This window comes from Coturnix japonica, chromosome 4 (genome assembly GCF_001577835.2).
Source record: "Coturnix japonica isolate 7356 chromosome 4, Coturnix japonica 2.1, whole genome shotgun sequence".
NCBI classification, from domain to species: Eukaryota; Metazoa; Chordata; class Aves; order Galliformes; family Phasianidae; genus Coturnix; species Coturnix japonica.
In genome coordinates this window covers 516,724-543,101 of record NC_029519.1, presented here as the reverse complement: position 1 = coordinate 543,101, position 26,378 = coordinate 516,724, and the positions used below count along the sequence as shown (strand labels likewise).

Genomic DNA, 26,378 nt, shown 5'->3' with positions numbered 1-26,378 from the left:
GGCTAGCAGTGAAGGCAGCATTGCTCTCACCTCTGCAGGGAGCCCACAGCTCAGTACCATTGCCTCTCCAGCCACTGAAACCTGCAGAAACTCCTCTGCAGCACAGCATGTTCTGGAGCCACCTTCTGCTTTTACATCCCAGCATTAATAAAATATTTACTTGCTTAAGACAGGAGGGAACCTCCTCCTATTTTTGTGCATTTATTGAGAAGAAACACATGGATCTGTTATAAACTGTACAGAGATGCATTCATTCTCGTGGGCTTCCTACTCCTTTCTTTGTGCAGCACAGAACAGGACTGGGCCCCCTCCACAGCCCTGGGGACACCCACTGGAGCATAGCTGGTGTCTGTGTCCAACTGCCACTCCCTGTCCCAGACTGGAGACCTCCCTGCAGCTCTTCCAGAAAAGCAAACTGCAAATTGTGGCATAGAAACCTGCTTCAAAAGTGATGTTGCTCACGCAAACACAGGTCTGCATAACCCACGGCAGGACTTTCACCATGCCCATAGGATGCTTCCCACTGGGAGCACAAGGGGATTAAACCAAAGTCACACATCCCTATTACTGCCCAAAGCACACAGATGCTGTGCTGGGACCCCCTAGCATTGCTATGGCATTGGTCACTGGCACAGCTGCACGGCAGTTCCCAGGGAGGAATTTCCATTTGCTGCAAGCATGCATCCACCCTGCTCAGCAGCACAGCCCTTTCCCTCTCCCAGCCCCCCCACTTCCTGCCCTCCTTTCCTCCATCTGAACATGACATTTCCACAGCAGGCAGTATGGGATGGGTGCATCAGTGCTACTGGCGCTCCCAGCCAAAGCCCGTTCTCATCCCCACTGCCAGGCAGCACTCAGAAAATACTCTGGCACAGGCTCAGGAAACAGTCAGAGGTCCCCAGGAGCTGGCAAACCACAGAGTCACCACACTGCCACCAGCCTGGCCAGCTCAGTGAGAAATGAGCCTGAATGTTAAAGAGGCCGCAGCTCTCCTATGTCTGCAGCATCTTAAGCAGAGAGGTTGAGGAAAAGCCACACACTGTGCACACAGGGCACGCAGCCCACTCTTGGTCACATCCATTTCCCCTCCGCTCCCCTTGTGCACGGCCACACCCTGAGCCTTGGTGCCCTCCTCTCATTGGGGCTAGTGGGAGCAGCCCTTCAACCCATGGGAGCCACAGAGCTATTTGAGGGGAAAAAGAAGAAGGAAAATCCACTCTTCTTTTCAAGAAGGGAAAGCTGAACAACAAAACAAACTGCACCTCCTAATCCTTCCTCCAGCCCACAGCACAAAAGCCAAAGCAAATTGACTGGAAAGGAAACGTGGCTTTCAAGAAATCTCTTGACAAGAAGGTCACCTTGCAGACTTTTCCATTTCCCCCCAAACACACTCCAGGATGGAAAGGCAGAGCCAGGTACAGGCACTCACCACGGCAGCAGCTGTCAGTCCTGGCTTTGTCCATCGGGAACAGAGGCTGAGGCACAGTGAGGAGCAGCAGCATGGCCAGCAGCCACCCCGGGCACCCTCAGGAGGCACTGAGGGGGCAGGCAGGCAGGCAGCTGGAGGTCCAGCTTGTTCCATGCAGGCCTAAGCACCACACTGCTGAAACCAGCCCCTGGCACGGCCAGCACAGACAGCCATCCAAGTTCTCTTTGGGAACAAACAGGGCACCTACAGCTGGGCAAAGCGCTCAGCTTCAAGGAGGTTTGGTGGGAACAGGAGGGGGAGAGCTAAGGAGAGGAAAAGCAGCAGTGCACACACACAGAGACGGATGCTGCTTAACTGTTTCGAGCTCTCCACAGCGCTGCACAGCCCTCCCACGCTGCGACTCACCGGCAGCAGCTCAGGGGCGGTTCTGTCCCTGCATGGAGTGGCTGTGAGATGCTGGCAGCAGTACCACCATCACCACTCCTGGCACAAGCAGACAGCGGCTGCAGCGTGCCACAGCACTGGACAATGAAAGAGCTTTGGATCAAGCAGGGTGAGCTTCTCCCTGCAGTCAGCCAGCAGGAGGAGTGGTGCTGGCAGTGCCACCAGGTTCCCGATGGGCACTGCTCAGCCATATCACCACTGGAGATGCAGCAGCTCTCCTCAGCCACACCTGTGCAGACAGCCTGGAATGAGTGCAGTAGGGTTCAGCTCCTGCTGAGGGAACCACAACCCATGGGAGAGCTGGCAGAACCGAAAGAAAGGGCTGATGCCATTGAGACATCAAAGAGGACCAAAAGTATTGGGAAAAGGGTGGTTCAGGGACAAGAGGAGTGGCAGCTGTCCAAGATATATAGACCTAATTACCAAATATGCTCCAGTTCCCTGGTTGTGCTCACTAAGTCCACAGCACTTGGCTTTGCCCCATGCCTTCCTCCATCCTCACAGGCAGTGCTCACACAGCCCCACAGGCTGCAGCCCAGGGCTCAGCATGCTCGGAGTGAGCAGCTTTGGTTGACATGGGATTAGGGTCTGTAATGAAAAGCACATGCTCTGTCACTGCATTCTCCTCATTCAGTACATTTGGCACAAATAGGGAATGAGATGCAAGACTCCCTCATTTGAGCAGGACCAAAGTACAGTAGGGGACAGTTAAGATCCACATGGAACACATCCCTGGGAGCAGGATGCAGGAACTCATGCATATCACAGCCTGGCACAGATGCCCACAAATCACAGCAGGGAAATGAGGCTGCCATTTGCAAGTGGCTCCATGGACATAGAGGCATCTCCATGGCCATCCAAGCCACCAGCGACCACGTGCAAAATTTCCACCAACACAGGAGGAGCCCGAAACCATTTCAAATGTGATCTCGCGTCCAAACGATGTGAGGAAGCACTGGGATCCAGAAGCAGAAGTGCCACTGCCCCTCTGTGCTCTGAAGGAAGGGGCCAGGGCTGCCCAGGGCTGGCTCACAGCATGCTGCACCAGCACTCCTCAAGGCTCCTGTAAAGCTGTGTCAATGCAGGAGGTCACTGAAATCCCTGAACTGAGAAGTCTCATCTAAATGGTGCTGCTAAAAGCAAGCCAGCAGCACACAGCTAACTGGTGATAAGCAACAGCCCTATTTACAGTGCCAGGGGCCATACGGACTCACCCAGCTGGAGCATGCCATAGGCAAAGGTGGGCGATGAGCTCAGTGAGCTCTGCACTCAGCACAGGGACTTTGCTCCAATTCTCCTCAGGAAAAGCCTCCTCTGTGCCCTTCCCTGCCAGACCTTCCTGTCACTGCTGCTCCCACGGCGCCATGGGAGGAAACCAGACAGCTATTTCCAGGCACAGCAGAAGGGCAGGAGCTGCCTCCTGGATCTGCAGCCAGACAGCAAGTGGAGGTGGGAGATGGGAGCAGGAGCACGGGTCCCAGGGAGGGGGAGTCTGGGCCCTGGGGGTGTGTCTGTGGGTTCATGCTCCTCCTCAGTCTGGTCTTCTCCTGGCCCATTTGAGGTACAGTCAAATCATCACTGATATTTCATCATGTACACCCCAGCTCAGCTGGTAACAAGCAGTTTTGATTCAGGACAAACCCTCCACCTCCTTCCTTTCATATCAGCCCATTTATTCCCCATCTTGCTCCCAGTACCTGGAGGGAAGCACAACAGCTCTCATACCCACTGCATATAGCACTGCAAAGCTATGGCTTTCCTCCTGGTACCCAGTAGTAGGGCAGAGGCCAGTGCTGGGCAGGGCTCCAACCCATGGACTGCAGTGGTGACTTTGCACTCTGCAAAAATCTCCCAAACCAGAACCCCCAGACCACACTTCTGAGATTGGCAATGCAAGCACAGAGTCACCACAAACACATGGAGGTCAGAATTAAATCCCAGAGCAAAGGTGGGACCGAGCAGCACAGAGCTGAGATTCATGGAGCTGCGCAGAGCCCCACAGGTACCCACTGACCCCATCCTCCTTCCCATTATAATGAGATGGCAGAGGCAGAAGCCTGAGCTCAAGGCTTCCATTTCCTTGAGAAGTTCACAGAGAGCGACCAACAGAACTGCTGAGGAGGTTTTAAAGGATGTCACAGTTCTGCAAACAGACAAAGGAATATATTTTTTTAAAAAAAATACAGACATCTTGCCAGGAATGTAGGGAATGTCAGGGAATATCATAAAACAGGATGCAAAAGCTGGCCTCAAGCAATGTTACAGGCTCATATGCTGGCCTGACAGTCAAGATGTTGAATCCCAATGGAAGAATAACCTTGTGTCTGCAGTGGGAATTGCAGACCTGGCTCATCCAGCTGGTCCTATCATTGGGGAAGCCAGTTCAGCCCGGCAAGCCCCACTCCACACTCCTCACACATCCCACCAGCACCAAGGCATGGTCCCACTCCTTTACGCACAATGGGAGCCATGGGGACCACTCCCAGACCCCCACACCTGCTGTAAGCAATGGGAAATAATTCTCAGCAGTGCTGAAACTGATCCGCTCCTGCAGTTCTGGTCATTAACAGCACCCTGTGGCCATCTGAGGGCTTTGGGCAGGCTCACATCTCTACCCAGTGACCCCAGCAGTGCTCTGCCTGTAGCAGCTGCACACAGCATATTGCAGCATACTGTCACTGCCCTACATGCTTCTAAGGAGCCCTGTCCATCAGAGAGCACCTACCTCAGAGCTGCAGGCTGATTTACCTGCAGTAAATCACATAGCTCTAAAAATCATCCACATCTGTTTTTACGAGTCACTGGTTTCTGAATGGTGGATGTCCTCTGAAGGGACTCAGAGCCCAGCACAACACCCACATCCCCGTGCCCATCGCCATGCTGCCAGGAGCCACGCACAGCTCCTGCATGGCCAGGATGGGGGCACAGTGAGGCAGGTGAGGAGCAGCCAATGCAGCCCAACAGGATTGTGAGGATGGCGGAGCTCAGAACCCTCAACCCAGTGTGGGGCTGGGATCGCAGCTCTCCTGCTCTTGTGCCAAGGCAAGTTTTCTCAGTTCCCTGTATTTCCTTCTCTACAATCAGAGGATGAAACGTCCACGAACCTCATAAAACACTAACCGTTCCACCTTCTGACACCGCTCCCCTCCACCCTTTTGACGGGCTGTGACCAGAGCACAGAGATGAAGTTGAGGACTCCTCCGTAGCCCCGCTGTACACCTCAGCACGTCCCAAACAAGCAGGGCCCCACAGCACGTCTCGGAGCGGCGGGAGGAGGCAGCGTGGGGCCAGGCGGCCGCGGCAGTGGAGGAAGGAAAAGCGTCAACGTGCAGATCTCTGCCAGCGATTGGCGCTGCTTCCGGCAGCAGCTTCGCAGGGCTTAGTTAATGAGCAAACATCTGTGGCTTCACATCCCGTAAAGGACATTCACAAAAAGCCCCTCCATTCATGAGCAGAAAGAATTAAAAAATAAAAAGGGCAAATGAGCGCTCCCACAGATGAGAGCAACACAGAGTAAGCAGAGGGACAGCAGCAATGGCACAGCCCCGCCTGCACTGTGGGCAGCCCTCAGCCACCAACTCCAGTGGCTGTGCTGGGGGTTGGCTGCTCCCATCACCAACATGGGATTTCCATCTCCTTGCCACCACAGCACACATCACCCATCATTTGTTCTAGTGGGGAGCAGACCGGCCTCCCGTCTCACTAATGCACACAGCTGTCATCTTTGCGGCAGCTGTTTGAGGAGCATATCACTATTTTCCTTATTTCCTATCTAACCGTCCTGCTGGAAAACCCTTGAGTCAGATACAACAGTCAGATGGTGGTTTGGCAGTTACCCGTCAGGGACAGCTGCAGTGTGAGCACCCATGAGGCACAAAGGGGAGAGGAGTGGGCAGCAGGAGCCCAACCCCAGCCCTAAATCCAACCCCAGCCCTGGCACTAGCGGGCACTCATCCCCAACCTACAACAGACCTGCCTGAGAAGGACACAGTTGCTGTGGGGCCGGGAACAATCCCTGTCACCCCAGACAGCATCACCTGGCCACATTCACCGCCTCCCCTGGTTCCTTTATCTTTCACAGCTCAACAGCAAACCTCATACCAGCAGCTGTCTTTGCACACAACCCTGGTGTGCAGCCAGAATGTGAACAAATGGAGTGGGTGACAATGTGGTGCTTGTGAGCGCTTTGCACAGCTTCCTGTCTCCATTTCAGCAGCTGGCACTAATCATGGGCCCTAGGGTCTGATCCCACTCAGACATATGGAATCCTGCAGGCACGTGCACAGCTGAGAAATGGCACCAAATCCCATCTTCTAGATGGAAGAATGAGACATACAGGAAAAGCTGACCACCTCCTACCAAAGGCACAGCCCACCCAAGCTGGTACCCACCCCAAAGCAGCTCATGCCTTCCCAACTCACACACAGGGGCAGCCCACAGTGAGCCCCCCAACATCCCAGTGCTGCCCCCCAGCAGCAGTGCTCACAGCTCAGCTCCATCACAGTGCCTCATTGCCACAACACCCTGCTGGGGGCTGCCCGCCCCACGGCATCACCATGGCCCCAACAGCCATAGGCCAGCAGCCAAGGAGAAACAATGAAAACCATTTACAGGGCAGGAAGCTGCATCTGCTGGATGAAACGCTATCTTCAAACAAGACGTGTTTGGATAACTCCAGTTTCATAACTCACCTCTTCCGATGTTAGGAAATCACAGTAATAAAAAGAAAACAAAATGGGGGAGAAGAAACTTGGCATGGGGAACAATGGGAGAATTGCTCGACCCCAACCTGCTGCATCTTACCAAGGGCAGCTGCAGCTCCTGCAATAAGCTCTGGTGACTTTGCACAAGAAGAAACGTCTGATCAAATATCAGTGGAAAAAGAGTTCAATCTGTTCCGCAAACACTGCAAGCACAACACGCTTTGATGATCCGACCTATTACTTGCCTGCTTTACGTTTGTTTTTAAAAAGAACCGAAGTGACCATGAGGGCAGCAGGAACACAATTAGACAGAGGTTGCCAACAGCAAGGCCTGGAATCTGTGCTCTGTCAGGGATGTGTCCATCACCTGAGGGGTGGCAGCAGGGATGGCAAGTCCTCTGCTCGGCATGGACCTTCATTGGGCAGGGCAGGACAGCTCTGCAGTGTTGGCAAGGGCAAACTGTGGTGAAGATAAACCCCTCTGCCTCATAACTGCCTAATGCTAACCAGAAACCTTCACAGGTACCAGAGAGAATAGTACTTAATTGCAGTGGGTCCCTGCTGCTCTGCAGCAGAGACATCCATAGGGCAGGTCAGCAAAAGCAAGAAGGGAATTCCAAAGGGCCTACAAAAGGCACCGTGTGCTGAGGGGATGCAGCACCTACCTGGACCACAGAGGGTCCAACACAGATCAGATTCTGTTCTGTCCCACTCAGTCTGACCCAGCTGTGCAACGTGCCCTGGGCACCCCCAGTGAGCAGGGCAGTTACTGCAGGGTCCAGCAGGACGGGGACTTGCAAGTCCCCCTCCTTCCCCTACCTCAAACAATTGGGAGAAGCAGCCAAAAGCTGAGGTCACCCCACTGGGTTCTGGCTCCCTCCCCATGCGCCTCCTCTCCGCCCCCTCCTCAGTCCAAATATAAACTTGCTTACAGGAAATGCCTTAAAGAAAAGGCACCTCCCCAAGTCCTGAAGAATGCCCAGAAAATAAACTGTCTCTGGACATTAAGGAAATGGCTTTTTTTTTTTTTTCTTTTTTCTTTTTTTTTTTTTAAATAACACTGCAAAGCAGAGTTAACCCTTTCAGAACCTGCAGGAGCTCAGCCATCACTGCCCCAGGCCGCCAACAGGCCTCAGGAGCTGTGCTCTGGATGGCAGCACCAGTGCATCCTTTGCAGAGATGTCTGTGCACCACCAGCACCAACACCAGCAGGGCTTGAGCAAAACCAGTCCTAAATCCACAACCCAGGTGCAAACCCCTCCATCCCCTGAGCACCCACTGAGCCCTGTCCCGGTGTCCTCCCATTAGAGCCTCCCCAAGATTTGAGCTGTGCCACCTCATCGCCAGCAGAGCTGTTCCTGCAAGGTGGGATTCCCACATGGATCCTGGGCTGAGAGCACAGCAACACGAAGGGCAAAGCAGTGTGAGCAGAGTTGGGCCATGTGCAGTGCCCAGATGGCTGCACGGTGCTGTGTTTGATCTGGTGAGGAGCACAGCACCATGCAGGGGCTCCAGAGGCACAAACACAGCTTTCACAACAGCATCCCTGCACAGAATACGAGACAGAGATGTGGAAACCACACTGCCAGAGGCTGCTGCCTCAGAACAGCCATCCCAGCCCTCCCAACAAGCAAAACAGGGGAACATGGGCACACAGCTGCAGTGGAGCAGCAGCAATGCTGGGGATGCCCCAACATGTGTGCAGGCAGTGGGTGTGGAAAAGGAGAGCAGCAGCTCAGCTTCACTTGGCTGCAAAGCACCACGTATGTCTGGAGCACAAGGCAGAGCATCAGCAGCAGATCCAGCCCACAGGCACAGATGATACATACACCACAGGAACCAATGGGGCCACATAACCACGGAGCAAGAAGTGCTCCTTGCTCCAAATTAGCAGCAGAAGTTCAAAATTAGAATAGTTGTAACTAAAGGTATAAAGATTCAGAGATTTATGTGTGAATGCCGAATGCAACAAGCAGGATGAAATAAGGGCACGCTGGGCTGAGGGAGGCTCACAGACCTGGGGCTCAGCCTTGTGTCTGCTGGGGAAAGGCTCTCGGGGATGGGTAAGACCAGGAGGAAGCAGAGTTCTGAGCCAGCACTCTCCTATTTTCAGGGATGCTTCAGCTCTTCAGACTTTTTCCAGAAGCCCAGTATTTGCAGCTGAGGGAAGGTGACAGTTTCCACCTTCTCTCTGTGTCTGAGCTGCTGGCATAGCCCTCAGGGCTCCAGGAACACACTCCTACAACAGCTCTCCTACTCCCTCACAGAGCTGTGATGAGGGCTGACACCTCACCAGGGGCCTGGGCATGCACTGCTACACGAGGTAATGGGGCAGGCGGTCATGCAGAGGGCTGATGGGCAGTGATCTGCCTGGGAGAAGGAGGCCAAAACCCCGATGTTCCGCTCTTGCCCAACGATGCTGATGAAATGAGGTCATGAGTTCTGAGTCACCCAGAGCATCACCATTCCTGCAGTCTTGTGACATGGCGGCTGCCACAGCCCCAAGCTGCATTTTCACATAGGAGAACGGAGATGCTGGCCCATAACCCCCCTGTTGCCAGCTCCTCAGCTGGTGCTGAGCAGAGGCTGCAGCACAGACCCTCCGTGCAGACACGTAGCAGTAGCACAGCAGTGCTGAGGAAGCACTTTGATGCCTTTCCTTGAAGGCATGGGGGGAGCTTGCCTCCTCTGTGCTGCATCAGACAAAGGGGCATTCAGAAGCTGAACTTGTGCCCTTGATGGCAGTTAAAATGTTCTTGTGAAACTCATTGGAGGGAAAAAAAAAAAGTGGGAGAGGGAGAACAGAAACCCCTCCATCTTCCTTTGCAAACAGATTGTGTTCAGACAGGAACACACCTACAGGTCGACACATCCTCTCTTGATGCTACTTGCCCAGAAGCACTGCTGGGAGCATTGAGGGTGCACACACTGCTGGGAGCATAGGTGCAGAAGCACTTCATGAGAACTGAACAACGAACATCACAGGCGGCTGCAGCCAAGTCCAGCACAACCACTGTGAACAGCTCGAGCAGAACCCCACCTGCAGTGGTCACACATTGCCCCTCCCGAGATAAAGGCAGGAAGTCAACGTGTGGCCAGGCAGTACTGAACTCTGTGGCCAACCATGAACAGGGTCACAGACAGCAGCCCCCAGCTGCTCTCTGCAGCCTCCTGTCCCTGTGGGTCAACACCTCCAGGCTCTCCTGAGCTGAGCACAGGGACTGTGCAGTCACACTTTCACAGCAGGATTACCTCCAAACCTCCACTTGGCTGCTGGACCCAACATGAAGACACCCCCTGGGCAGCTCAGCTGCTGCATCCCTCACAAAGATGGGGGGACCTGCAAAGCTCTGAGGGAGGGAGGACCCTACAATGCTGTTTGCTCCCCAGGCAGCTGTTAACATTTGCTCAGCCCATGACTGGCACTGGTGATGAGTGCCCTTTTCTGATAAGGATCCCTGCAGGGACTCACAAACAGCCCCATGTGGCATGGGCAGACAATCATTAACCAGGACAGGTAGTTCCTGACAACAGAAATGGGGAGGAAGAGCATGCAGAGACAGGTGCAAAAGGAAACCAGCAATGCAGTGAGGGCAGCATGGGATGCAAGAGCACATGGCTCAGGAGTGCACCCAGCATCACCCTGCTGCCCTCCCCAGGTAGGCCTTGGCCCTGATGCAAACCTGAGCAGTTAAGGGGGTCAGAAGAGGTGGTAGAGCCCTGATCCCACAGGGAAGTGAGCGTGAGGCTCAGAGAGTGCTCACAAGCAGCTCTGTGCTGCCCACACTGCATGGGAGCCCCAGGATGGGCAGCAGCAGGAGGTGAGTGCATCTAAAGCATTTCCTGCTGGAAATAGGAAAAGGGGCCTGGTTCTTTAAATTTCTGTGCCCAGCCCTGACAGCCAGGCAGAGTCAGTACTGTTACTGGAGGTGACTTTCAGAAAGGCTCTCGCGCAGGAGGATTATTGCAGGAGGTTATTGCAGCTCAATCATTAACTGAGAAGCAGACCCCTAGCTCTGCTGGAATGCGGCTGTGCCAGCAGTGCCGTCCAGAGCACAGAGTTAGTGAGCATGGAGCAGCTCTGTCCCCACTGCCAGTGTCATACAGAGCCACATAGAGGCACTATCAGCAGCCTCCTTGTGCCATCCCCTTCCCAAAGGCCCAGGGCTGCCTTCTGCTGCTTGTCCATCAAGGTCCCTCCACCACTCCCATCAGACAAGAGGGAGAAAAACTTCAGGCTGAATTTTGCATTCACCCTTCTTTGATTTCTGGGCAGAGCCCCCAGTTGCTGCTACTGCTGCAGGACCTGCACACACAGCGTGGCATGGCAGGTTCCAAAAGGCATCTCATTACATTGCATCGCATCTCATCTCATTGCATTACATCTCAGCCTTGGCCAAAACATTCTTTTTGCATACAGAACAGCCACCTCCACAATCAGTCCTGGACTCTGGCACTTTGTTTTGCCAGATGCGATGGGCAGAGGGACAGAGCAATGTCTCCTTCCTCAGGACAGACCCCACATTAGCCAGAAGCCCCTAGCCAAGCACAGCCCCTTCAGGGCCACCTCAGGCTCTCAGCAACTACAACAGGAGTAATTCCAGCCCTTCAGCCTCACCACATGCTGCCTAGGTTTGGAGGATTCCACTCCCACATCCATCTGAATGCAAGAGCCCTTCCCAAACCACATACATGGCTTCAGCCCTCTGCTGATGGGCAAACTACCTCGCACCCTTCAAGCAATAAATGGTGTAAAGGAGACTCAGTTCTCCCTGGTGGTGCCTGACCTTGTTCCACAGAAGGCACCACTCGGGCAAATAGCAGCCTGTTTTTCCCTGTTCAACTTAAACAGACTTGGAGAGCTTTCAGATGTTATCGAAATTTGCACAGAACCCAAAGGGAAGCACCACTGCAGTGCCCTCAGTCACCACATTTCACCCTGCTACAAAAGCACGCTGCTGGCAGCCTGTCCTGTGCCCGCACTCAGTAGTGGACATTTGAGGCAGTGCAGACCAGGAATGCTTAACAGAAGCATGACTGCACTTATTCGGTTGGTCTTTTATTAGAAAAGCATTTTTCAAAGGACACGTGAGTACATGAAGGAACACTCACACCTCCTCAGAAGCTGCATTTCACACCTGCACTGCGCTGAGATCGGATGTTTTGTCACATATGGAAGTCATCGATGAGCTGTTGGTAGAATGATCTGATATATGTTTTCCCCCCGATGAGCTGAGGAGGCCAGGGGCTGCGCCGGGCCATCGCTCCTCACACAGCTCACGGGAGAGGGGCCGACCCGGGCACAAAGCCGCAGTGCAGAGCAGCTCCAGAAGCGTTTCAGAACCGCATACAGTTGAAAGGTAAATAGAAAAAAAAGCACGTTCATTGATAAGAGTTCACGTATGCGCACGTAAAAGAATGCGGGTTGCTGCCAACAACACCCCAGAGCACGCTCTGACACCTCTAACCGTATCGGGATCTGCACAAGAAAAGGCTTCTGTCCCGAGCACCAAGGAGCACAAAGCACAAAACCAAACACGAGAAGGCTGATGTTTGAGTTAGCCGCAAACAAACAGCCGGGCAGCTAGCAGCGCTGGTACAGACCGCTGCCAGTCAGCCACACCGCCAGCTCCGCTCCGAGCTGAGCCACCACCGCGCTGCAGGGCAGCCCCGGGCACAGCATCCCCCCCTCCCCCCGGCACAAACCTGAGGGAGTCGCGAGGTTCTGGGTTTCCTTCGGGCTCTGCTGAGCCCTCGTCGGAGCCGCGCTTCCTGCGGGCAGAACTGCCGAGCGGACGGACGGGGGCGACGGGCACAGCCCGGCCCCGCAGGCTGACGTGTGCCGGAGCTGCGGCCCGGCGGTGCGAGCGGGCGGCCGGGGGCCGGGGTCCAGGTGTCGGTTGCGGAGCCGCAGCCCCCTCGGCCCCTCCCGACCGCCGGGCCAATAGCAGCTCAGCACGGCACGGCCCCCCCCCCACGGCCCCGCCCTCTGCTCTCCATGGGGTCGCGCCCCGCAGCGCCGGGCTCGGGTCACCGCTTTGGGTCCCCCTGCGTGCTGTGCACCGAGACGGGTTGAGGGCTGTCTGCGGGAGGCTGGAGGGTAACGCGAGGATACGAAATAAAAAGCTGTATTTACTGTATAACGCTCGAGGGGATAGATTTGTTTGTGGCTAATGGAAGGAAGAAGGGTGGGAGGTCGGGAAGAAGCTGACTGAGAGGAGCAGAGCTAAGATAGGTACGAGGAGAACACGGACTCTGAGAGCGAGGGCTGATGGACGGAAGAGATCAGGTATTTGGTTCCGAGAATGGGGCAGGGGTAGCCCGGGGACGGGGGGACGGGGGGGGGGGGGGGGGGGGGGGAGTTGGCAGCGATGGGGAACGACCGGGTAAGGGGTGGGCTCAGAGTTACGTGGGTCAGAGCCGGGCAGAGGAGCCTGGGCGGCCCCGGGGAAGCGGTGACGGTCAGTGGAAAAAACAGTTTGGCTCCGAGGAGGATTTCAAGCATTTTCCACTCATTTACCCATGCAAACCGGGAAGGAGGGGGCGGCGGAGAAACAGCGAGGCGGGGACTCTCCCAGAGACACCGAGTTCCGAGCGAAGGGGACAGCACACGACACAGAGCCGCTCACACCGGGACAGCCACACCGAGACCAGGGCGATCGCTGGGAGGAGCGGAAGATGCGCGCCGCACCCCCGGAGCGGAGCGATGAATGGGCCGCATTCACAGCCGGCGGTATTTATAGATCCCAGCGCACGGCCGAGGGATGGCGGAAGGCCGCCCGCACAACGAGCCCACTGTGAGCGTGCACGATGTGTGCTCACACACGGCACAGGGTCCGCACTGCGCCCGTGCGAGGAGAGAGGGTGCGCCAGGTAACACCGAGTGGGATGTGAGGAGAGGGACTGCCCGGAGTGGTCCTTGGGCTCACTGGGAATGGATCTGAAGGCATCCAACGAAGGCCCTTATAGGCTGCCCGGGGCCGATCCCTCACCCAGCCCTGAGCAGCAGCGTGTGCAGCTCAAACCACAGAGCTGCCATAAGATATGGCCAGGTAACATCCTCTGCTGCCCACACTGCAACCCAGCTCCTGCTGCCTCCTCAAAGTCCCCCACTCTGGGCTGGAGACAGTGGGACAACCAGCCGCACCATGTGCCAGTCTCATAGTAACATCCATGGTTTGAAAGATGGATCACACTGAGAGACAGCCTAGAATAGACCAACTATTGGCATCCCAAGGGACCTGCTATACTATTCCACAGTACCTGAGCATGTCACAGGCCTGCAGACCTTGCCAGGAACCAGCCCAGCAAGCAAAAAGCAACACATGGGTATGGTGCTGGCAAGCAGCAATTTAAAATTAAGCACCTAAAAGCCCCGAACTGGGATATCCCTTGCAACGGGAAAACAGCACCCCTATGGCCCCAGCGAACAGCACCCCTCCTGGCACTGCACAGCACTGCCCGGCTGGGTGAGAAGGCAGGAGAACAAATGAATGGGGAGGGAGAGAGGGGAAAAAAGCAGTGAGTCCATGGGAAATGCATCCTCACTCCCTCTGACCACCCACCATGAGACGAACACTGTGTGTCCACAACAAACACATCCTGAGCATCCCTGTGCTGCCATTGTCTGCTCCTCTTTTTTTTTCCAGCAACCAAAGTAAACAGTGCAGAGAAAGTAATAATAATAACAATAAAAATTAAAATTCTCCTTCAGGTGTCTAAATAAAAACGGACCACAGAAATGGACAGAGCAGGAGTGGGTGCCCATGCATGGAGCAGCCCCGTTTGTTTCTGACTGACTGCAGAACAGTTTCTTGCTTCTCTTACCCCACTGCTGTAGGAGCTGTCATTGCACCGTTGCCACTGCAGCCTCTCAGATCTCCATGTGTGCCCAGCACAACAGAACTGTCTCTGGGCACAGCACCCCACCCAAGGCCCCACGCTGGGACTTGTGCCAGCACAACAGATGTGTTTGCTCTCCTGGAGAACAGGCAGGTAGGACAGGTGGCCATAAGCACAGGTCACCAGGTGTTACTGTTCAGAGAGGCAGCAGCATGATGGGGAACCAGGCCCTGCACGGTGCTGGGGGACAGATCAGTGCAAATGAAGATGGAGTTGGTGTCACACAGCAGGCAGAGCTTCACCAGAGCCAAATTCCCCAGCTTGCAGGGGAGGAGGGCGAGAGGGAGGAAAAGAGGAACTCAGAGACATGTGCACAACAGCATCATTCATAGGAGCTGATTCTGCGTAACAAGGGTCCTGTGTCTGGCCCGGAGCTCAAGGCAATTAAAACAGCAGCCACAGATCTCAGAGAAACAGCAGGAATTGATCTGAGGAATCCGGATTATGTGACTACTGCTGAACCGGAGCAAAGAGCCTTCAGCTCCCACGAGATAAACAAGCTGGTCAGCAAGGAGCACCCGGCTCCAGCACCCACCCACCCACAGAGCCACCTCCCAGGAAGCAGAGCAGCCTCAGGAGCTGCCCCTGGCTGTGCGCAGATGGGGTTACCAAGAGATGGGGCTGAACGGGGCCCTCTCACCCCACACACTGCCTGCTCTGCCCTCGCAGCCATGTGCAGAAGTAGCAGAGGAGGGTGCAGTGCTTTGTGAGCAGGTGGTCACCGCAGATGCTCCCTGCATCACGTTTGTTCCTATAGGGAGGATGCTGATGGGGAAGAAAGCGAGAATGGTTTATTGTTCTAAAGGTAATGGTGGTGGGTTGCAATACTCAGGAAGTGGTATTCATTGTGGCCCAGCCTCAGGATGTACACATGGGGCTTACCACAATAAGTGAAAACAGACACAATGCCGATTAACCTAAGAAAGCCCTCCTGGTTCCAGGCACAACTGCAGCCCCGGGCAATTTTCAGGCTGCAGGTCCCCAGAGCAGCCTGCAGGGCAGCAGCACCATGCATGGCAGCCTACAATGGGTGCCTGCATACGGCCAGAGTGACACTGATCTTGGCAAGTTCACAGTGTCCTCACCAAGCTGCTCCCATTGCATCCATTTGGGATGCTGGCACAGCTCAGCTGCTCGGGAAGGAGCCGCGGGCGCAGAGAAGCAGTAGGTTTGCTTCCCACGAGATAACGCGCACACAAACACCGCCACGATCATTGTAAACACCCTCAAACTCACCAGCACGGCAGCAGAACCTCTCCACACCCGCACGTCATCTGCCCTCACATCCGCGGACACCGAACAGAGTCACCGAACGGGCACAAATACGCACCAGGAGGAAGGTGGCCCGCAGCCTCTCCGCGCACCGCCTCCCCCATCCCCTCCTCACCCCCTCCCGCAGCCCCGCCCAGCACACAGCGGCCGCTACAACCACGAGCGTTCCGCTGCCCCTCCGGGGGCTGAGCCGCCCCGGGAGCCCCAACCGAGAGCCCGCAGAGCCCGGAGCCGCCCGGTCCCCGCTGCAGCACCGCGGTAGCACCGACGTCGGCCTCCTCCCGTTATCCGCAGGGAAGGAGGGAAGGGGCGCACGGGCGCAGCCGCGCTGCCGTGAGGTTCTCCGCTCCAACCCGAGGTTCTCTCCAGAGGTTCTCCGAGGGGAAGATCTCCGCGTTCCGCGGATCCGCGGCACAGCGGCCCGGTCTCGCACTCACCTGCCCGCCCGCGCCTCCTGCAGCCGCACGGCAGCAGCAGCCCCGCGGAGCGCACGGAGCCCGAGCGCGGCGGCTGCGCCCCGTCCTCGTCCCGACTGCCGCCCATGGGCCGCGCTCGACGGAACGCCGCCCCTCCCCGCCGGGGATGCCCGCGGCCGGGCTGTGAGCCACAACCGCAGCCGCCCTCGCAGCCCCTCCGGGCGGCTCAGGGCCCCTCGTCTTCCCCGGAGGAGATCCGCCGGCAGCGCGCAGCTCACACGTTCGTACCAAACCGCGCCGGCGGCGCTGCAAGGAAAACCCTCGGCCCTCCCCGTCCTCCCCGCCTCCCCCCCGGCAGCCTCCCGTTCCTGCGGCGGCGTTTCCTGCCCCTCTCCGCTTCTGCCGGGAGTGGACACCGGCCCCCGGCTGAATGCGTCCTGGGAACCGGGAGAACCCAGCTGCCTCTGTGCCTCCTCCCCAGGGGATGGGGCGGCACTCGCTGGGGCACCGAGAACATCGCGTCAGGGTTGAGATCCTCGTCATTAGGAGGGGAAGGAATTAACCCGACTGGACCGGTCCGCAAACATCTCACACCTTTCATTTTCCATCTGATTTGTCACACTTTGAAAAGAACCACACAAGCTCTACAGAGCAGCCACACAGGTCTCCGTGTGCACCACGCAGTGCCTTCCCCCGACGGCACAGCTCCCTCCAGCAGTGTTAATGGACTCCCACAGACACTGCAACCATTACCTTCCTTTGCGTTTATAATGCATCTCACACGTAAAAGCTCCTTCCAAAGAAAAAACCCCGCGCAGCCAAACCTTCCTTCCAGCTTTCTACACTGTCATTTTAATTTCAGAGAAGTAACCGTGCTCAGAACTTCCCTCTCGATTCCTTTGGTCTCAGAGAACACAGAAACAAACGGCCTTCCTTGCCTGCAGCTTCCTTCCAGCCTGTCCCAATGGCTGCTTACTGCCGCAGAATTGCTCCTCAGAATGCCAGGCACAGATGTGCAGCCAGCAGCCACCCCAGCACGGAGCCAACCCTGTCTATAGCAGCTCTTCCCTCCGTCCTTCAGAGAAAAACACCCGATCCCTGATAGGATCCTGCTGCTCAGGGGGGGAATCTGCATTCTGTTAGCTACAGGAAACAGAAAACTTCCAGACCCTGAAAGGAGAGCCCCAGAAGGGCTGGGGGGAGGCAATGGGGGATGGGGGGGAGGCTTCCTGCAGCAGCCGCTGGATTTCAGTTACAGAACGTTTTATGGGCAGGAGGGGAACAGGGACCAGGAATGGCTCTGCTTCACGGTGCGTCTCCGACAAATACTTTCCTCAGGATCATATATTGGAAAAAGCCAACTGTGGCCAAATTGCTTTCGATTTTCTTTTAAAGTCCTTTTTCTCATGTTTCCGTGCTGTTCCTCGGGAGTAGCTCCCTGAACACAGCTCACCCCCTGCCTGTAGCCTGGGATGGCAGCAGTTCAGTCAGCACTATCCACATTTCTGCCCTAAGAGCAAAACAGTGACAGGAGAGCAAACAGAAAGGGCTGCGCATTGCTGCAGATTGAGATAATGCCACAGCCCTTCACCCACCCACATCGCTGCCAGACGGCCACTGCTAAGGAACCAAACCCTCGTGGGGGCTACTGGTGTCAGAGGAGAGTGGGCAGTGCAAGGACAGCACTGAAATGTGCCTCCACAGCAGCACAGATGGCATCTGCTGGTGAGCATCCCAGTGCTGGGGGACAAGTGGGACACGAGCAAACCTTGGCTGTGCCCAGAAGCCCCATCACAATGCCTGACCTGCCTCAGGGGGGAAATTAAAGCAATATGGAGAAATACACATCAGAGAGCTCAGCCGTGCAAAAATAACTTCCAGGTTCACAAGGAGGCCAGAGAGGAAATGCTGGAGATTGTCTCGAGCTGGAGCTCCACTCTGAACATGTGATGGAAGCAGCACAAATTGCAGCTTGACTCACAGTGCCCTGGCAGGGGGTTTCTCAGGGTGCATATTGCCATTTAGGAAGTGTCTCTCCTCTTCTCAGAGGCACTGGGATGGGTCAAAGTGGATCTCACCCTGCACACAGCAGAAACCTTTTGAGGGGTGCACAGGAGTGGAGGCTGCAGTGAATGGAGACGAAGAGCAGAGGAGCAGTCCTAAGGTAGCCCTAAGTCTGACCCATGGGCAGGAGAGAGAGAAGGAGAAATGAAGCCTCCCTTCCATCACATGGCACCCAAAAACCAACAGTAATCACATTCGGTTCACTTTTCTACTTCCTCTCACTTCAATCACTGCCACACTGTTCCATTTTCTGCCACACAGTGACTTCCCAGTGCCTCACAAGCTCCCAAAAGGGGCTGGGCAGGGGATGCTGCCCCGTGTTCTGCGTGTGTGGGTGAGCAGCCATGGTCCCGTACTAGGAGCATCAGTCTGCCCAGTCTGCTCAGGGATGGTTCATGAATAGCAAGGGAAGGGGTGGGGGAAGGGGGAGGGAGGGTGGGGGCGGGGGAGGGTAGGGAGGGGGAAAAGAATAGCTCAGCTGTGACAACACATCAACAAGAGCTAAAATTAGCAGGTTATTCCTGGAGATCCAGATGCTGTGCAAATTCATCCGTACTATTTCACATAGGAGCAAAAGTTCAGCAGAATCCTTCATACTTGTTTTCTGTATGATTTCAAGCTGCCTATTAGAAGAAGTGCACTTCTGAAACATCTCAGCATCACCACCACCTGATACAGTTTTTATGGTATTTGGGGATGCTGCCCGCTCACTCCTCACCTCCCAGCAACCAGATTGAGGTCACTGCTTGATGACATTTGCAGAGCATGCTCCAAAACCTGCTTTTCTAGAGGTCTGCTTCTGCTACCAATAAGATTTTATATGGAGGATGGAATTTTGGCGTGCACGGGTTGTGTGCAAGCCTTTCCTTTCTGCTTCGTGCAGAACAATACGTGGGAAGTGTAGCTAATGTCGGAAAGGAAGCAGGGAGCAAAGAAGCCAACGAGGAGCCGGGCTGCGGGGTCGGTCCGCTTGGCGAGTGAGGAGCCGGCGCGGCTCCCGTCGCGTACGTGGATGGGTAATTACAGAACAACCCCACCGCCAGGACATGGGCTTCCCCGGGCACCCACCGCAAAAAGTCCAAAAGCCATCCGTGGAGGCACTGGGGTCTCCTAAGGGCGCAGAATTGCTGCACCTTTAAGAGACCCCCAGGAGCGCTCCTGGGTACGGATGGCAGCGTGCTCAGCAGCCGCCCGCCCCATCGCCGAACCCGGCAGCGGGAGGTAACAGACCACGACTCAGCTCCATCCCCACCGCTCTGTGCTCTGCGTGGCACTGCGCTCCGCGCATCGCGCCGGTAGGCACCGCACCCCGCTGCTGAGCAGGGCTGCTCTCACCGCGGCCCGGCCCGTTGCTGCCCCACGCTGGCGGCCTCTGGCGCTCTGAAAACCAACCGCTGCGGCGAAACGCAGCGCTGGCAGGAGCCGGCAACACACGTGGGTCCCATTTCTTCTCACAGCCCTGCCCAAACCACAGAAAGTTGGTGCCCAGAAGAACGTCGTCTCAGCTTACCTGCATCTTTTTTGTCTTCTAGCCGTGTAAAGCACTGCGAAAAGAAAGAAGAAAGGACGTTCATCACTTTGTTATCTTCTTCATTGTCACATTCATGGATTCCTATGATTTGTGCTACTCGTGCAGTTGGGCTCAGTCTCCACATGCAGTGGTCTCAGGGTCACAAGCGGCAGCACGGGATGGGGCCCCCAGGAGGTGATGTGAGGCTCTGTGTCTAACTTTTGCTACAAAGGGTAACAAATGCATACGAGCTCCAAGCGCTGCAGCCATGAGCTGGGCACGGGGCTCACTGCGGGCACAGCATGGCCATGCCACAGCCATGCAAAGGCAGCAGCAGCAGCCACAGCATAGATGTGTAATGAGACAAGGTTGTAGGCTCAGCCTCTTCCACACACATTGTAGGGTTTGGGTGAAAAGCATCACCACAGTGAGCACAGCACAAGTGCTTCTCTGGGACAGATCCTCAGCCATGTGGGCAGGAGCGCAGCTGCTGCAGCAATCTGCTGTTTTAAGGTCTTCCTCCAGGAGAAGAACAGTGGGAAGGGGCTCTGGTCCCAAGCATTGCCATCCCCTGGGATGCTCTATTGGAGGCACAAGGAACAGCTGGAGCAGAGAGAGAGAGATCCCAGGACATTCAGAGCTGCCTGGGATGAATGATTGCATGGTTCGGGTGGTGTGGGGTCACTAGAACCTCTCTCCTTTAGCCACAGCCTCCAGGAAGCGATGTCCATGGAGGCAGTGAAAGTAGTGGAAGGCTGCTGGAAGGAAAGAAGGGGGCGGGAGGAAGGTCCTGTCCTCAGGAGACTCCATCAAGCCCCCTCCCATCCCCTCTGTGCCACCTTCAGCACCCTCTTCCCCCCAGCAAACCTTCTGCCTGGCCGTAGCTCCACCTCATTTAACCACAAAGCTTTAATCCCACTGACAGCCCTGCACTTTTCTGCCTCTTACAGAAACCCTTCTCCTCATCACAGACGTAGGGAAAGAAAAAGGAAAGAGTAAAAGGAGAAGGCTGGAGCAGAGCCCTCGGCCTGCACGAGGCCATCAGCAATGTTCTTACCACAATGGGAATGAGGAGTGGCCACATCCTCCATCACATCCTCCTAGCTCTGCTGAGTCCAGCACTGCAGGGCAGCACTGCTCTGCTTAACCTTATTTTGGCAGCTTTCCTTTCTCCCCATGGCCAAGAGCTGGGAGGGAACATCAGCCCCATCCCCCAGAGCTCACCCAGGTGGGACAGAGCACAGCCCTCCAGCACAGAGTGCAGCCACCACACACCAGACAGCTCCAGAGCCTCTTTCACCTGTGTGATGCCCATGGTGGGGGTGAAGTAAGGACATGGGGAGATGAGCAGCTGGGGCTGGGCAGTGAGGACAGGCCCTGTGCAGGGAGGGCCCTGCAGGCAGCACCCACTAGCATTGGGAGCGCGGATCTGCTCCTCTCAGCTTGCAGGACAGAGTCTTCAGTGCTGAGCTCACAGGGATGTAGAGGGTTAAGGGCTCTGCTGAGCTCTCTGGAGACAGCAGGGACAAGATAGCTAGTAATGCTATTAATGAATTTCACAAATGTCATTTTTAGACTCAACAGACTCAACTATTTTGAGCTTTGCATTGGGAGCCCCAGGGAAGAGTGCATTCCACAGGCACTCAGCACACAGACCCACGCCTGACAGCCCTGTGTGCAGTGCTGCCTGCAAAGCAACTGCAGTGTTTTTTGCAGGCTGATGCTCCCCAAATCCACCCCACCAACACCTCCAAACCTGCCCAACAGTGCAATGACCCCACCACGACAAACAGGGGGCTTTGAGTGGTGCATTGCTAAACCCAAATGAAAAACAAACAAACAAACAAACAAACAAACAAAAAACTTGATGCCAAGAGAACAACTGCTGCAGCAAATTAAAAACCCCATGGCCTGAACTGCACTGCTTCACTACCACAGCCACCTCCACTGGGTGGTACAGCCAGAGCTGAACCAGAGTTGGTGCTCAGTGTGACCCAGGGATCCGGGTGTCATTGCTGCAGCACGGCCATTCACAGTGTGCATGGGGCCAAGGAAGGTCTCTGGCTGTGGGTGCTCAGGTAGTGAGAAGGGAGAGCTTTGTGCTGTTATCAGAAATAGCCAGCAAGCAGCTGCCTACCAAAAGCAGGGCAATGACTGCCCGGAACAGCAGAGGCACCACTTGTTGCTGCCAATGATTTGCAAGGGACCTACGGGGAAAGCAGCGTGGCTCCCATGCCCTCTGACTGCCACGTCCTGCTCAGAGCAGAGCCGGGATGGGTGTCAGTCATCCCAGCCCCAGCAGAACACAGGTACACACAATCATTCACACACTCATGCACACACACGCAGCACCCATCAGCTCAGCACTTTCCCTGCAGGCGTGAACACTGTGTCCCCCACAGCACACACCAAGCACCGCGTGACCCCAGCCCTGCAGAAAGGAATCCAGCAGGTTGAGGACGAGCTTTAAACACGCAGTTCCTTACCTTGGCTCTCCTGAAGCACGCCCAGAAGAAATCCAGCAGCGGCATCGTGGGCAGCGGGCACAAACGGGCACTACATGGCGGGGCTGCCACCGGGCGCGGGTTGAGCCCGGCTCAGCGCACCCATGGGCGCTGCAGGCAGCGGTGGGAAGCGGCGGCAGAGGGAGGGCCGGCACTGAGCCCTGCCCGCGGGGCGGGACGTGGATTCAAAGGCTGCACCGTTACGCTGTTGGTCGGGAACGGGCTTGGATTGCAGTTGGAATTCCCTGAAGATTGCGCGTTTTAAAAAGCGGCAGGCTTTCCTTCCTGCCTCCTCAGCGCAGCATTCCCATTCCCAGGCAGCTGGAAAGAGAGAAGGAAAAGAGAGACCCGCAGGGCAAAGGGAACAAGAGCTCAGTGTCAAAGGCGCACGGAGGGCCCTGGAAACCCAAGCCCAGATGGTTTGCATTTCCCTCCGGCCCCACTCCAGCTCAGCAGTGCTCACAGAGGGCTCCCGGCGCTCCCAGGTACTGTTCAGAGCTGCCCCAGGTACCCCCCGGACCCACACAGCCATGTGCAGCGATCCCCATAGAGAGAAACGTGAAGGAAAAGGTCACCAATTCCAGCCCAGCACTTACTGTGCCTCTATTCACAGCTCCTTATCTTCCCTCTGCAAACATTTCTACAAACATAGCATTTGTTTGCAATAAAGCCCGTAATAAAAGTGCCACAAACCTCCATGCAGGCGGTGGGTGTCAGATATGCAGCCCCTGGGCTGGAATTAGGCGGCTTCTGTGCACTTCAGAAATAAAAAGCCAACTAGTAATTTAGGAGAGCATTTCAGAACAAGCAGTGACAGCAGGGCTGGGACATGTAGTCGCTCTCTGTGCCCCGGGGGCACTGCACATCCCTCGGCTCTGGCAGCACCACATGCCAGTGGAGGTCCTCCTCCAGCACTGTTTATAGCAGACCCAGCAGGTGCTGCGGGCAGCTGAGCCCCCGCCAAGCGTCAGCTGGGGCTGGCGGGTGCCTGTGGGCTGCTGGTGGGGGGCACTTGCCTGGGTGCTATGACCCCAAGCTGCCCTGGCCTCAGTGCAGACATTCACATGCTTCCACCCCTCACCCTGTGCTGAGCACAAAGCCAGTTGGTGGAGGGACGGTTCCTGGCAAACACTGGGCTCCACTCCATTTGGTTTGTGCTCAGGTTTGTCATTCTGACCTTCCAAAGGAAAAATTAAATGTTCTGTGACAGCCACATAGCTTTACATCACAGCTGGGGTGACCCACCAGAACTGCTCCATCAGGGCTGCATGAGGCACACCTCACCTCGCACAGCGTTCTGCTGCTGGGAAGTCCTTTCCACGCTTCCTCCACACAGAAAAAGCAGCACAAGCAGAATGCTGTCTGCCTCCTTCCTGGGACCTGGCAGACAAATCGCAGGGGCTGCTGCATACTTGTGCTGCTCCTTTCAATCCAGTCATCCCAAAAGCATCCAAGCAATGTCCAGTCTGGGACCCTTCTGCATCGCAGCAAGGCGTCATCCTTGGTCAGCATAGGCTGTGAGCACCAGATCCACTGCACAGTGCCTAAGAATGGCACCCAATGCTTTGCAAAGCAGAGCAGCGAAGGCACACGGGCTGCAGTGGCAATTCAACCTCTTCCCAACATTTCTCACCTACCTGCTCCATAGGTACCCCTCATACACTGGGATAAGTAAATGCCATTTCTATTCCCCTATTTATTCCCCTATGGACCTCTATAACTTTAAGCCATACAGAAGCAGGCCTATGCCAGGGGCTGTTCCCATCCCATCAGCAAGCAGTTATTGTCACTGCTTTGCTCAGGAGCCTCCTGGCAATTCTCTAAACAGGTGCAGGTTGGCAGCTCCCAGCAGTGCTCAATGGCAGCAGGAGCTCCTGTTGCTGCTCAGGAGTATCAGAAGGTGCGAGTGGGATGAGAGTGGGATGAGAGCAGCTAGGAAGTCATTGCCATGCAGTGATTTTCCACTTTCTGCTACGTGCAGGCATTTTTCAGAGATCAGGAGGAGAGCAGCCACTCACAGGGCGGGTGTTTGCCCTGTTAGCATAGTGGGAAGAGCAGTTCTTTTATTTTAATGATGCTGAATTGACATACAGGTGCTGGAGGGCTGCAGAGGCTGCACCAGGCAGGTGACACAGTGCTGAGCGCAGCACGTCTGGCTGCAGAGCAATGCCTGCACCCTCTGGCAGCAGCTTCACCCCCATGCCAGGCCCTGCTGCCCCTGGGGCACAGTGCTGGGGATGGGGCTGCTCCCAACCAAAAGTCCAACTCTGCAACGATGAGCAATACAAAACAATATAGGAGCCATTACACATGGGCACATCCAGTCTGGCTTATAAATGACATCCGACACAACAGCCCTGCCACAGACACACACAAACAAAAGTGTCATTTGGCAATGGTGAGTTTGAAGGCAAGTTATTTTCAGCAGGGTGGCTGCTGCTTCTACTTTAAGGAACGCTGGGTGAGCTATTAATACAGCACAAGGGTGAGTGCTGTGACCAGAATGAAAGGGAATGCCCTTCGCCTTCAGTTCAGGTTGCATGGCTGGCTGAACCCAGCAGATCATGGCTCAGCCTGCAGCATGGTGGGCTATCAGTGAATACAGCCACAGCCAGCAGGACACAAGCACCCAGCCCTGTGCCAGGCTGAGCACTGAGCATGGCACCACTGCACTCAGTATCCCCAAATGCATAGCTAGGGCTATGTGTTTCCAGGAAAGGGAACACTTGTGATTGCTGAATACTTTGGCTGATGCTTACAAACACTCAGTTCAGTATATACACAAAAGCCAAATAAACTTAGAGGGCTGATCATCACAGAACTGCAAAGTTCCCAGTTCTGCTGAATTGAGATGATATTGCTGGAAGACCTCACAGTGGTGTTGGTGTGACAGCACATGACGCGGGCTGTCCTCCTGCCGCATTTCATCAGAAACAGAGCAGCAATTGGCCAGGAACCATTTAGGCCGTAGCAGATCCTGGCAGGAGAAGCACCCACAATACGAATGGGCAGCACTTGTACATGGAAAAAGTATCATCAGCAAAACACTGACCAGCAGGTTCCCCTTCCTTATGGGAATCAGGATGGATTGGGTTGGAAGGGACCTCAAGGATCTTCAAGCTCCAACCTCCTTGCTGCAGGCAGAAATGCCACTGCGCTGCTGCAACATTAACCTTCCTGCAAGCAGAGCAGTGCCTGCCCAGCCCGAGGTGCTGCTAGGGTGGTGATCAGCAGCAGCAGGCTGAGAATGTGCACAGCAAACACAAAGCAATAGCCACAGCCTGCACTGCTCATAGCCAGGCTGCACTGCCTGCACTCTGCTCTGCCTACAGCTGCCAGCACTGAAAGCAACCCAGCAGCTAAATGTGAACGCAGCAGGAACAGGGACACGTTTGTCTTTGGGGCCCTCCTGGCTCCACTCCACGTAGTAAGCGAGCTTTACCTCACCCACATGGAGCACATGGATGCGGCGGCAACTGCTGGCTGAGAGGAGTGCTGCTGGACTTCTGGCCCAGTTTGGGTTTGTGCAGACAGCTGAGAAATGCCTGCCAGGTGCAGCACTGCTCCTAGTATGATGACCTTCCATGTTCAGCCCTTCCCCTTTGGCCCCATGCAATGGGCTCACACCACAGTGACAGTGGGCCCTGAAGGCTCCCATGTGCATCCCCAGCACCTGTGGTCACATGGGGACCATGGTATCCACGGCCATGCCCCACAGTGTGCCAAGGGCTGGGTACTGCACTGAGAGAGAGAATGCTACTGGCTCCACACCCATGGCCTTTTTGAGCCACTGAAGACACAGAGGCAGGGCAGGCGCTGAGTGCACTGGGGAAGGAGCAGCCAGCAAGCAGCCAGCTGTGCCCAGCCGCAGGAGGGGGGTACTTGCAGAGCTGACAGCAGCCAAGCACTGCCACAGCCTTTGGGAATGCCACAAAAACCCAAAGGGAACTTCAGACAAACGCCCACACACAAAACATTGTTATGGAGCAGCACATTCCTTCCCTCCCTCAGCCCCACACAGCTGCAGGAATGCTGCCCTGAGACCCACGCTGCCACTAAGCTGGGCTGGGGCACTGCCCTCTTCTGCTGTAGCACAGAAAGGCCCGGTGGAGAAAAGGGGAAGAAGAGAACATG

At 55.7% G+C, this 26,378-nt stretch overlaps 1 protein-coding gene across 6 annotated transcripts in view; it reads right to left on the bottom strand.

Moving 5' to 3' along the window:
* STARD8 (StAR related lipid transfer domain containing 8) overlaps positions 1-22,546 on the bottom strand; it is a 40,539-nt gene extending 17,993 nt beyond the window's left edge. Inside the window, exons 1-2 of one of the 6 annotated variants that reach the window (XM_015860009.2) lie at positions 22,227-22,546; positions 19,741-19,774 (exon numbers count right to left, since the gene is read on the bottom strand). In XM_015860009.2, coding sequence (XP_015715495.1) covers positions 19,741-19,774; positions 22,227-22,271 — 79 coding nt within the window. In that variant the 5' untranslated portion in view covers positions 22,272-22,546. Of the gene's footprint in view, positions 1-1,429; positions 6,234-12,282; positions 12,471-15,714; positions 15,830-16,187; positions 16,442-19,740; positions 19,775-22,226 lie in introns of those variants that run through there. The other 5 variants (XM_015860007.2, XM_015860008.2, XM_015860011.2 and 2 more) reach the window with 5 other exon arrangements.
* Positions 22,547-26,378: the final 3,832 nt, after the last annotated feature.